The sequence below is a fragment of the Littorina saxatilis genome, linkage group LG8 (assembly GCF_037325665.1).
Source record: "Littorina saxatilis isolate snail1 linkage group LG8, US_GU_Lsax_2.0, whole genome shotgun sequence".
NCBI lineage: Eukaryota > Metazoa > Mollusca > Gastropoda > Littorinimorpha > Littorinidae > Littorina > Littorina saxatilis.
In genome coordinates this window covers 16,364,190-16,376,895 of record NC_090252.1, presented here as the reverse complement: position 1 = coordinate 16,376,895, position 12,706 = coordinate 16,364,190, and the positions used below count along the sequence as shown (strand labels likewise).

At 42.2% G+C, this 12,706-nt stretch overlaps 1 protein-coding gene and 1 long non-coding RNA gene across 2 annotated transcripts; one reads left to right on the top strand and one right to left on the bottom strand.

The window, feature by feature from the left end:
• Nucleotides 1-250: 250 nt before the first annotated feature.
• Nucleotides 251-4,701, top strand: LOC138972897 (uncharacterized). Its single transcript, XR_011457800.1, has 2 exons — nt 251-584; nt 3,380-4,701. It is a non-coding gene; the product is annotated as an uncharacterized lncRNA (long non-coding RNA).
• Nucleotides 4,702-8,356: 3,655 nt separating this feature from the next.
• Nucleotides 8,357-10,226, bottom strand: LOC138972896 (G-protein coupled receptor dmsr-1-like). Its single transcript, XM_070345562.1, has one exon. It carries the CDS (start codon nt 10,011-10,013, stop codon nt 8,850-8,852), a length of 1,164 nt encoding a protein of 387 aa, XP_070201663.1. The 5' UTR covers nt 10,014-10,226; the 3' UTR covers nt 8,357-8,849.
• Between the last annotated feature and the right edge of the window lie 2,480 nt (nt 10,227-12,706).

Below are 12,706 nucleotides of genomic sequence, written 5' to 3'. Positions count from 1 at the left end.
CTATTGTACAGTTTAAATGAAAAGCTTGCAAACATGAAAAGAAAATTGAATGAAAATTGTACATCAACACGCACTTGACACGCACACACACACAGAAGATCAACTAACTTATAAGGCAAGCCAGCATAACACGACACACTAACCAAATAAAGGATCAGGTAGCAAAGTAAAACAAACAAACGTTCATGACCTAATATATACCATCTTAGATTATGAAGGAATCACCATGCCAATATATAATGCAGTAATATTATCTTAGATACTAGAAGGAGTAATACACGAGAATGTGTTCTTATCACACCAAGTTGAGAGAGAGAGAGAGAGAGAGAGAGAGAGACAGACAGACAGACAGACAGACAGACAGACAGACAGACAGACAGACAGACAGACCGACACAGAATCTCATCCCGTTACATCTATATATGTCATTGTTTGAGGGGGTTTTCTCGTAACTGCTTGTTTCTGTAATTGTAGATGGGTCTTCACGAACATGAGCGAACAGGATGCCAAGGATCGGTTGCTGTCTGAAGGCAAACAAGATTTCCTTTTCTTTGTCAGAACTGACAAAAAAAATTTCATTTCAGGTAAATGTCATTGGAATGTAGCGTTCACATGCATTTTTTTCTGATGATCATTGTAACCGGAGCCCTAGAGAGGGTCCGTATCCTCATTATTTGTTCTCAGGGGGAGGCTGAAGATTGCCGAGGAGAGCAACTCTTTATCTTACCTTTACTCTGGCCCTATGTAATGTAGCTGCACAATCAGTCTAGTCTATGCCTCGCGTTGTGTTCAATACATGTGCCTACAATACTAGCCGACCTCGGTATTCAGAGGAAACCCTGTGTGTTTCTTAGTAATCTAGACTGTGCGTTACATAAATATTGTGATATGTGTTTTGGATTAGAGTTTGCCACGTACAGTACAGTTTTAACAACACATGTTTACGGGACAACAGTCAAGGAGAGGCAGAAGTTACAATACATGACACGAAAGCAAGCTCACACACTTACGTTCGTTCACCGACACACGCATGTTCACGCTCACCTCTCGTACGTACAGTGATGTTCACCATAACTCATAGGAAACAGTTACAAGGTTTTATTTTACACTATATTACATGAAAAGCAAGTAACAAACCCATCAAACAAAGCACCAAACAATCCTTCAATCAGTCTTACCTAGCGTTTACCCCCAACTCCGATTCAGTAGTAACTAGCACCTACGGCTCGTTTCTTACGTATGTTTATCTCATTCCTGTTCTGTTTCACACACAAGACAGACACGGCAACAAACAAGCAAAACACACAGCATTTGTTCAACGCTGAGAGACAACGATCAAGCAAAACACACAGCATTTATTCAACGCTGAGAGACAACGATCAAGCAAAACACACAGCATTTGTTCAACGCTGAGAGACAACGATCAAGCAAAACACACAGCATTTGTTCAACGCTGAGAGACAACGATCAAGCAAAACACACAGCATTTGTTCAACGCTGAGAGACAACGATCAAGCAAAACACACAGCATTTGTTCAACGCTGAGAGACAACGATCAAGCAAAACACACAGCATTTGTTCAACGCTGACAGACAACGATCAAGCAAAACACACAGCATTTGTTCAACGCTGACAGACAACGATCAAGCAAAACACACAGCATTTGTTCAACGCTGACAGACAACGATCAAGCAAAACACACAGCATTTGTTCAACGCTGACAGACAACGATCAAGCAAAACACACAGCATTTGTTCAACGCTGACAGACAACGATCAAGCAAAACACACAGCATTTGTTCAACGCTGACAGACAACGATCAAGCAAAACACACAGCATTTGTTCAACGCTGAGAGACAAAACGAACTACGAAACAGAGACAGAGTACACACTTGTGCAGCGTGTAAGAAAGAGAGAGAAAAAGACGAGGGAAAGAGAGCAAGCACTTATTCAGCGCTGACTGACGGGACTCGCAGAGCCGGCCTCGTTTATAGTCTCTCAAAGACTCGGTACTAATCTTCTGTGATCGCTGTGGGCTGGCTGTAAGGGAGGGGATGGGGGTATAGATCTACAGGAAAGGTGGGGGTGACTAGAAGGAAGGTGGGGTAACTGAGTACCTGCAACTCTGAGCTAGTAGGGCTCTCCCGCTACAGTCATTAAAGAATGTTTACAGTTATAAAAAATGTGCAGACAGAATATAAGTTAAATATTAGCAAAGTCGTTTTTCGGGGTCAATCACTGTCGGATGCTTTGAAGCGCATTGTCATCAGCCAATCAACTGTTTCACATCAGCCATATGTGACACTGGTACTTACTGACAGTTAGTATTGCTATTATTATTGATCTGCAAACTCTCCTTTCCCTAGCTTTGCAAAGCTCATTGTATACAATATTGAACTCTAGTTACCAATCTGAAACATGTAGGTGTTGACTGTCTTCCAAAACAATCCGTGTTATCTCATGATTCAGATACGTATTGCAGTCACTAATCGAGAAATCACTTTTCGCAGCAGAAGTCCGACTTTCGAACAACAAACAAAATGTTTTCACAAAAATGCTTCATGACGTCCTATGAAACCTGGTAAATTGACGTAATATAAAACATCAGGTTATCTCGTGTCTTCTCATAATACAGATCCTTGGGTTTTTCAATGTTAGGTGATTTACGTTAGTATTTGAGCAAGGGCTATGCGCACTGAAACGTCGTCTGCAATAGCCAACATGGACCATGCGGTCAGTTTTCGCTATGAAAACATGTTTTCGTCACACAAAATCATGTCAGAATAGCAACATGAATTAATATTGTGTTTTCAGCGTAGCAAAAAGGGTCCGATATTGAGACTCGAACAGGTGTTATAGGGCTCGTCGACATTATACTTGTCTCGTCTAAATATCGGACCCTATTCCTACATTGAAAACACAATAGCTGTTGATAATTATGCCCAGTTTCCGCAAGAGATGCAATTGGGTCGTGAACTGAAATAGGCACGGCACATACTAATATGAGCTGTTCTTCTATATGCAAATCTACAAATCTATTATTCCATATTTTTGATATTTCAACGTTCATTCTGTATATTAGGCCTTCGAGGCAGTAACAAATGTATCGGTATTTTGTATAAATCACTCCTTTCCCTGATTGACGGTACCAAGCGGCAAGTGGCCTGCCGACAATTAAACAATACAGCACGGTGTGACAACATAACACATACGTGCACATCCTTTGAAAGGCATGACTTACGCAGGTTCTGGAACAATTTTGAGTCTTTGATGACACAATAACAACCCTATAGTTGTGTAGGGAACTGTATATTTGTGTTGGCATTCTCTTTAGATTTTATTTTAATTGAAACATGTCAATGCACTCGTCTATTTTCAGTGAAACTCGATCCCGACAGGGTTGAGAAATATCAAATACATCACGGCGTCAAAGGTTACTGGGTAGAACCACAGCATGGCTTTGTCGACCTGAGCGATCTAGTTGAACACTACAGGCAGTTTGATGGCGTTTGGGGGCATACTCTTGGAAACAGAATCGATGCCAACACATCTGCAACGTAACGGTGGCTTTCATGCACAATCCCCATTGCTTTAGTTTTTTTTTTTTGCTGGAAAATAATATATGTGTAATCCCTGCTACAATATCATCTCTGAATCGGCACCTGCCTATCTTTCTGAACTGGTCTCCCTCTACACTCCCTCTCGCACCCTTCGTTCTTCTGATGATGCTCGACTTCTCCGTCAAGGTCGCTTTAAACGCAAGGCTCATGGCTTTCGCACGTTTTCGTACTATGGACCTCAGTTATGGAATTCACTCCCCTTTCAATTACGTCACTCTCCATCCATTTCATCTTTTAAGTCCAATTTGAAAACTCACCTGTTCCAACAACACTACGGATAGTTCCTTAGTATAGAGTCTGGGGATGTGAGATGTGCATGATGTGTTGTTTGAATCTGACAGTGATTGTATGATTTTTGTATACATGTATTGTTGTCACGCGCTTTGAACTTCTGATAAGGCGCTTTATAAATGCCCGTTATTGAGTCACTTGATAAAAAGTGACTCTATGTAATCGGTCAGTGTTAGTCTGTCCGGCCGGCCGTCCGGCCGGCCGGCCGTCCGTAGACACCACCTTAACGTTGGACTTTTCTCGGAAACTATCAAAGCGATCGGGCTCATATTTTGTTTAGTCGTGACCTCCAATGACCTCTACACTTTAACGATGGTTTCGTTGACCTTTGACCTTTTTCAAGGTCACAGGTCAGCGTCAAAGGAAAAATTAGACATTTTATATCTTTGACAAAGTTCATCGGATGTGATTGAAACTTTGTAGGATTATTCTTTACATCAAAGTATTTACATCTGTAGCCTTTTACGAACGTTATCAGAAAAACAAGGGAGATAACTAGCCTTTTCTGTTCGGCAACACACAACTTAACGTTGGGCTTTTCTCGGAAACTATAAAAGTGACCGGGCTCAAATTTTATGTGAACGTGACTCATTGTGTTGTGAATAGCAATTTCTTCCTGTCCATCTGATGCCTCATATAATATTCAGAACTGCGAAAGTGACTCGATCGAACGTTTGCTCTTCTTGTTATTATTATTATTATTATTATTCCCTTTGTTAGACAAATGATATTCACAAAATAGTATGTATAACCAAGCGACATGTTTGCACACATAAATGGTAAGATGATTTGTGTCTTTGTTTGTGTGTGTGTGTGTTTGATTATGTGTGAGTGATAGTGTGTGTGTGTGTGTGTGTGAAGAGAAAAGCTGCAGGCAGTTCAACTTGCAGATACCAAAAGTATATAATGAGTTCTCCCTTTCAGGGGAATTCCCACCGCACTTACGATTCTTGCGAGGGTAGAGGGAGGAAAAGGCCGGAAGGGACTGTCCCGCATTTGTTGTTAGCACCGTTCAGTCTGAGTATCTGGGGCATAGACGATTTGATTGTCTAAACAGTGCATGCGAAACATAACATATACAGGAAATGCCGATACCATACTGACTTGACATGGCGTCAAGTTAATTTCACGAGAAAAGTTCTTTAGTTTGATTACAGAGACCTGTATCAAAAATAAGTCTAAAATGACACCAGATTGCGAAATATGAATTTACAACGCAAAAAGTCAACATTATCAAAACATTCTTGAGGATGAAAGTCGCTTGTTCATTTCAATGCCTGTTATTCTCTCCGGTGCCAGGAGAAAAGGTTTCGTACAACTCTCGCTTACTCCATTACACATGTCGTATGCATTAAGAGCGATTACTTCCCTTTGGTTATTTGATATATTAAAACAATCTTGAGTAAGACTGGGTTGTTGTTGTTTTTATATTTAGTCAAGTTTTGACGAAATATTTTAACATCGAGGGGGAATCGAAACGAGGGTCGTGGTGTATGTGCGTGTGTGTGTGCGTGTGTGCGTGTGTGTGTGTGTCTGTGTGTGTGTGTAGAGCGATTCAGACTAAACTACTGGACCGATCTTTATGAAATTTGACATGAGAGTTCCTGGGTATGAAATCCCCGAACGTTTTTTTCATTTTTTTGATAAATGTCTTTGATGACGTCATATCCGGCTTTTCGTGAAAGTTGAGGCGGCACTGTCACGCTCTCATTTTTCAACCAAATCAAGTAGTCTTCGACGAAGCCCGGACTTCGGTATTGCATTTCAGCTTGGTGGCTTAAAAATTAATTAATGACTTTGGTCATTAAAAATCTGAAAATTGTAAAAAAAAATAAAAATGTATAAAACGATCCAAATTTACGTTTATCTTATTTTCCATCATTTGCTGATTCCAAAAACATATAAATATGTTATATTCCGATTAAAAACAAGCTCTGAAAATTAAATATATAAAAATTATTATCAAAATTTTTTTTTCGAAATCAATTTAAAAACACTTTCATCTTATTCCTTGTCGGTTCCTGATTCCAAAAATATATAGATATGATATGTTTGGATTAAAAACACGCTCAGAAAGTTAAAACGAAGAGAGGTACAGAAAAGCGTGCTATGCGGCATAGCGTAACCACTACCCCGCTCTTCTTGTCAATTTCACTGCCAATGCCGTGAGCGGTGGACCACGAGTATACGGTCTTGCTGCGTTGCATTGCGTTCAGTTTCATTCTGTGAGTTCGACAGCTACTTGACTAAATATTGTATTTTCGCCTTACGCGACTTGTTTTTTGTTTTTTTCGGGAACCGGGGGAGGGGGGGCGGGGGCGGTGATTATTTTCATAGCAAACTATCTGTGTCCAGATAGGGGAGGGAGGGAGGTACTACACAAAACTTAAATGGTGCTCATATGCACACAAACCTACTCTTACTCGGCGATGGCATTTTGTGATCAATGTTGTTGGTTTGTTCGCCAGGGGGTGAAAGAGACAGAGACAGAGAGACAGAGACAGAGAGAGAGAGAGGGAGAGACACAAACCGACAGAGTGTGCGTGTGTGTGTGTGTGTGTGTGTGTTTGTGAGTATGTGTGTGTATGTGCATTCTGTGTGTGTGTGACCGTGTGTTCACGATGCGTGTGTGCGTGAATGTGTGTGTGCTGTGTGTGTGTGTGTGTGTGTGTGTGTGTGTGTGTGTGTGCGTGCGTGTGTGACCGTGTGTGCTCGGTGCGTGTGTGCGTGTATGTGCATGTGTGTGCGTGTATGTGCATGTGTGTGCGTGTACGTACATGTGCGTGCGTTCGTGTGTGCGTCTGTGTGTGTGTGTGTGTGTGTGTGTGTGTGTGTGTAAGTGTGTGTGTGTGTATGTGTGTGTATGTGTGTGTGTGTGTGTGTGTGTGTGTGTGAGCGTTCGTGTTTGGTGCGTGTATGCGCGCGCGTGTGTGTGTTTACGTGTGTGTACGTGTGCGTGTGTGTATGTGTGTGTGTTTGTGTGTGTGTATATATGTGTGTGTGTGTGTATGTCTGTGTGTGTGTATGTGTGTTTGTGTGTGTGTGTGTGTATATATATGTGTGTGTGTGTGTGTGTGTTTGTGTGTGTGCGTATACTTATGTGTGTTTGTGTGTGTGTGTGTGTGTTGTCACAATCCGATGGGAGGATTTTCACGTGTCCGGCTCTTTCAAGATTCAATCTCGAATTTTGTTAATGTTGTCTAGGGTATGATTATTTGGCGGCTGTTCGCTTTTATATTTAGTGATATGCGTGGTTTCTTTTAACTTAATTGAACGATAGACAGACTCAAAAGTATCGACAGAAAGAATAAACACTGGAAGCAACTGGACGAACACAACTACAATGAGTGAAAAACGGCTTTAATTTTGGTTACTCATCTTCATGCATCGACGTACTCGGCACTACAGGTCAAGGATCAGGTGTGAGAGGTTTGATCTTGCCGAAATGAGCGACTGTAAGCTCTCGGAGTGTTTATACACGGCGTCGGTGATGAAGATGATGTCTTTAAAGTTTAATGTCTTGACGATGAGTTCAACGGTGATGATGATGTCCTTGATGATGTGACGAACGATGTTGAGGATGCCCTTGATGTCTTCGACGATGAGGTGAATGACGATGATGATGCCCTGGATATCTCGGCGATGGGGTGAACGGTGATATCAGTTCTTTAACACGGTTCCATCTCTCTCTCAGTTGGCGTCCGATTCATCTCCAGCTTGCATCTACACGAGCGTCTAACCAGCATCTAAACAGCATCTAAACCTGTCGATCAAAGTGAAAACAACATGTTATCATCAGCTTTATGAGCCTAACATCTATCTAATCATTCTGACCGTTACTTACAACCAATGGAATTTTGGATTTCGTCCAACTGCTTCGCCTTTGAAACACACAAAACAGATGAACGTAGGGATGAAAATGTGCCGCTCTACTTCTGAAATGAAGAACGATATTATTACTTCCCTTTTTCCTACTTTAGCAGTTTCTTACCTGCATAATTCAGGTTTGTGATGAAAACATAACTCCCGAAAAAAAACTTGAATTGTTCTCCAAAATGGAACGAGAATCAACTGATCTTGGTGAATGGACTCAAAGTAAAACTCTACGCTACGAATATAGGCCTTCGCACGTGTCTCAAAACAATTCAATAAAACAACTCTTCCATACATCTTTTAACGCGAAATACAAAAGACAAATATCTCAAGTCTTTATTGATAGAAATCATCGTATGAATTTGCAAATCTAATAATCTTTCATACGGTGTAGGCGTAGAGATCTATCATAACCATTTCCAACCTCGTGTTTTCCTCTGTGTCATTCTTCCTTTTTGACGTCACGCTTTTGACGTCATTTCTCTTTACGGCGTTCCGTCTCGCAAGGAAATGACTTAAGGGTGTCACCCATGGAAATAAAATCCAATGTTACTATAATGCGTAACATGTGTGTGTGTGTTTGTGTCACCGTGCGTGCCCCCGTGTGTGATCGGTGCGTGTATGTGTATTGTTGTGCATGTGTGTATGCGTGTGTTTGCGTACATGTGCGTGCGTTCATGTGTGTCGCGTGTTTGTGCATGTGTGCACGCGAGCGTTTCCGAAGAGCCCGCCAAAGCCTCCATCAATCAGTGTTCTTAGGAAACTGTACAGCAGACGGAGCAACTAAGTAAGAATCCAAGATGTCCGTGGATCTTCCTGAAACATTGGATATTCCAAGCATAAACATAAGCAGATTGGAGCCAAAGAACCCAAACACTGTCGGAGCCTTTACCGTTCTCACAAGGCAGATTATAGTCACACAGTAAGAATCCAGGCGACCCCCCGGCATCTTCAAGCTTAAACAGGGGCAAGCTGCAGCCAAAGACTAAAAACCGCTGCCTGAGTTTTTCCCAGGAATGCAGATGTAGCTACACATTAAGTGTCAAAGCGTTTCCAAGGCCTTCTTTAAACGTTGGTAGTCTCAGTCTTGACCATGCAGAGCTCTGTACCGTCGGCTTTGGCCACCTTGCGGTGGAGGTTGATGCGGTGGAGGTTGAAGGGGATGTTGTTGCAGACGAAGAGCGACTTAAAAGTGCTGCGGAAATGCTGGCTCATGATGCAGTACAGGATGAAGTTGACAGCGCTATTCACCAGCACCAGCATGTCCATCAGATCGCCCAGGTGGATGTAGACGTCGTTAAAGAAACCTTCGTCCACGGCCCAGATCAAGACCAGGATGCCTTGCGGGATCTCGGTGACGATGAAACAGATGACGACAGCCAGGAGCATCATCGTGGTGCGGTTGTGCTCGTTAGACTTGTGGTCGGGGTCGACGATTCGTGTAACTTTGTTGAACAGCCTGGCTCGCCGCTTCTTGACCTGCTGCATGGCGATGATGAGCAGCGTGGAGAAGAAGGCCATCAGGACGCAGGGCAGGATCTTGAAGACCACACCAAACAGCCAGCGCACGAACTGCGTGTAGGTCGGATTGTCTTGCGCTAGCTGGCTGGCCACGATCGAGTAGCAAGACACGTTCCTGTTCAGCCCAGACCCATTGTCCTGCACGCTGTAGACGAAGTAGAGGGGCAAGCACGATACAATAGCGGCCACAACCACTACGGCCACAGCCAATTTGGCCCTGGCCAAGCAGCACATCCGAGCGGCAATGGCGTGCTGACAGACGAAGATGTATCGGAAGATTGCCAGCGTGACGGTTAGCCACATGGCCATGTTGTGACACGTCACGATGAAAAGCAAGTGAAAGAGGATGAAGTTTATCCAGCCCCGGCTGTGTTGCGCCGTCATACAGCCAGGAGAGGTGATGATGTAGAAGTAGATGGCCATGATGGGATAGGTACTCATGACCAGTATGTCGGCAATGGCCAGGGCGGTGAGGATGAAGTTGGTGGGGCTCCTCATGTGCTTGCGGGTCAGTACGATGATGCTGAGCACGTTGCTGACGATGCCGAAGATGCACACCGTCACGGAGAGGTAGCCGTGGACCCGGTTGTAGGAAACGCCGAAGCGAGCGAAGGCAGATTCAGGCGGAGAATATGATCCGGCCTCATCCAAACTGGCGTCCATGGTGTCGTTGAAACCGCCGAAGATGTAGTCTGCAAAGTTGTCCATGATGCGATGGTCACTGCAGCCTAATCGGCCTCAGACGTACTTCGTTGGTTGGGTATCTGCAAAATTATATTGCTATTATGTAGATTGTGCGCGTTAGAGTGTTGATAATGTGAAGGCAAGAGTAATTACGAAGTTACAGAAGTTCCTTCCTTGCTGGGTATAACGGCTTATTAGCGCCAAAACCACATAATCGAATAAAAATTACTAATCTTCCTCAGATAAAAAAAATAAAAGTTGAACTCAGTTGCATGCGGGCTGCTTCAACCCTGAAGTTGTTTTGCCTTTGTTTCTTTTTTACATTTAGTCAAGTTTTGACTAAATGTTTTAACATAGAGGGGGGAATCGAGACGAGGATCGTGGTGTACGTGTGTGTGTGTCTGTCTGTCTGTGTGTATGCCGATCTTTATTAAATTTGACATGAAAGTTCCTAGGTATGATATCCTCACATGTTTTTTCATTTTTTTGATAAATGTCTTTGATGACGTCATATCCGGCTTTTCGTGAAAGTTGAGGCGGCACTGTCACGCTCTCATTTTTCAACCAAACTGGTTGAAATTTTGGTCAAGAAATCTCCGACAAAGCTCGGACTTAGGTATTGCATTTCAGCTTTGTGGCTTAAAAATTAATTAATGACTTTGGTCAATAAAAATCTGAAAATTGTAAAAACATTATTATTTTTATAAAACAATCCAAATTTACGTTCATCTTATTCTCTATCATTTTCTCATTCCAAAAACATATAAATATGTTATATTTGGATTAAACACAAGCTTTGAAAATTAAACATATAAAAATTATGATCAAAATTAAATTTTCGAAATCAATTTAAAAACACGTTCATTTTATTCCTTGTCGGTTCCTGATTCCAAAAACATATAGATATGATATGTTTGGATTGAAAACACGCTCAGAAAGTTAAAACGAAGAGAGGTACAGAAAAGCGTGCTATCCTTCTCAGCGCAACTACTACCCCGCTCTTCTTGTCAATTTCACTGCCTTTGCCATGAGCGGTGGACTGACGATGCTACGAGTATACGGTCTTGCTGCGTTGCATTGCGTTCAGTTTCATTCTGTGAGTTCGACAGCTACTTGACTAAATGTTGTATTTTCGCCTTACGCGACTTGTTTCCTTTTATGTTTTGTTTTTTGTAAGGCGTCCTTCTTCGTTGGTCTTTTTTCCAATCACATCAATTATTCACAGAATATTTCTTAATCTTAATTTCAAATCAAACATACAAATGATATCAATTGGCGCGCCATTTCGATATTTACCAATACACATTTTAGCGACAATTAACAAATGATTTATATAACAAACCATTTCAGTGGAAACATTTTCATCTGGTGGGAATCCTGGCAACACTATCTTTGCTGTCAAACTCATAGATACGCCAAATTGTCCATTTACTCTATAAACAACGTTCAACCAAATACCACGAATCTTCCGGCAGAAAAAAAAGTTCTATATACTCTGTCTCATTATAACAATACATAGGATAAACTTTTCAACAATTCCCATTTAAAACAGAATTATATTAGTGGGGTAAATATTATGCAACATGTTCCAATGCAATTCTCTCAATCTGGTCTCAGGGGAAACTTTCTGAACAATTAGCCAATGCCAGGGGGTAATTTCAACATCAAATTTGTGCAACTAAAATTGAAGACAACATGGATTCTTATACTCCAGATTTAATAAATACTGAAAGAGAGAGAGAGAGAGAGAGAGAGAGAGAGAGAGAGAGAGTGTCTGTATGTGTGTGTGTGTGTGTGTGAGTGCGTGCGCGCGCGCGTGTGTGTGTGTGCGTGTGTGCCACGTGTGCGTGTGTGTGTGTATATGTGTGTGTATGATGTGTGTGTGTGTATGTGTGTGTGTGTGTGCCACGGTGTGTGTATGTGTGTGTGTGTGTGTGTGTGTGTGTGTGTGTGTGTGTGGTGCTGATGTACAGTAACAATTAAGCGTCCGTTCTTACTATGCACACTTTGTAGAATGCAAACTATTACAATGACGGTGTGAATAAAATGTCACTTAATCAGCGTACATGTCCAATCACACAGTTGATACAAAGTCAGCATTATTGTCCAAAACCAAAGAAGTCTCTATTTACATCAGAATCCGGTATTGAAGAAAAATGTGAAGTAAGCATAACTCATTTCAACTAGTTTTGATGACAGGCAGTCCTGTTTGAAACCAGGATTCAAAACCGGACGAAACACTGAACAGATTTAATTAACTGCAGTAGAAATAAACAAGCATCCACAACTGAAGTGCTTACATGCATTCCTGAGTACAAGGGAGCTCACTTATTCGCAAAAGTCCTGACTCCACAATCGTGCTGGTTTAAATTTAGAACCGTCGTTTCCAACCGTTGCAGAAAAACGGCTACACTGCAGTCAGGGGCGGGGGTTCCAAATGTCTGTTCAAGTAGGGACAGATCGATGACGCGAAGCATTTAGTTGAGGGCACGAAGCGCCCGAAACTCCTGCGGGGGGTGGGGGGGTGGGGGATGTAGATAAACAACAAGGAAAATGGAGCAATCTGGTGCAGTCTGAGCCAAGAAACTTCCCCTAACACACCTTCCAAAAAGTTCATTTAAGAAGACAAATTTAGATCAAAACAAGAAAAATCGGTGTAACCAGAGCCAACTACCTTCCAAAACCGTCAGTTAGACGACAAAGGCCGGTTTCTAGTG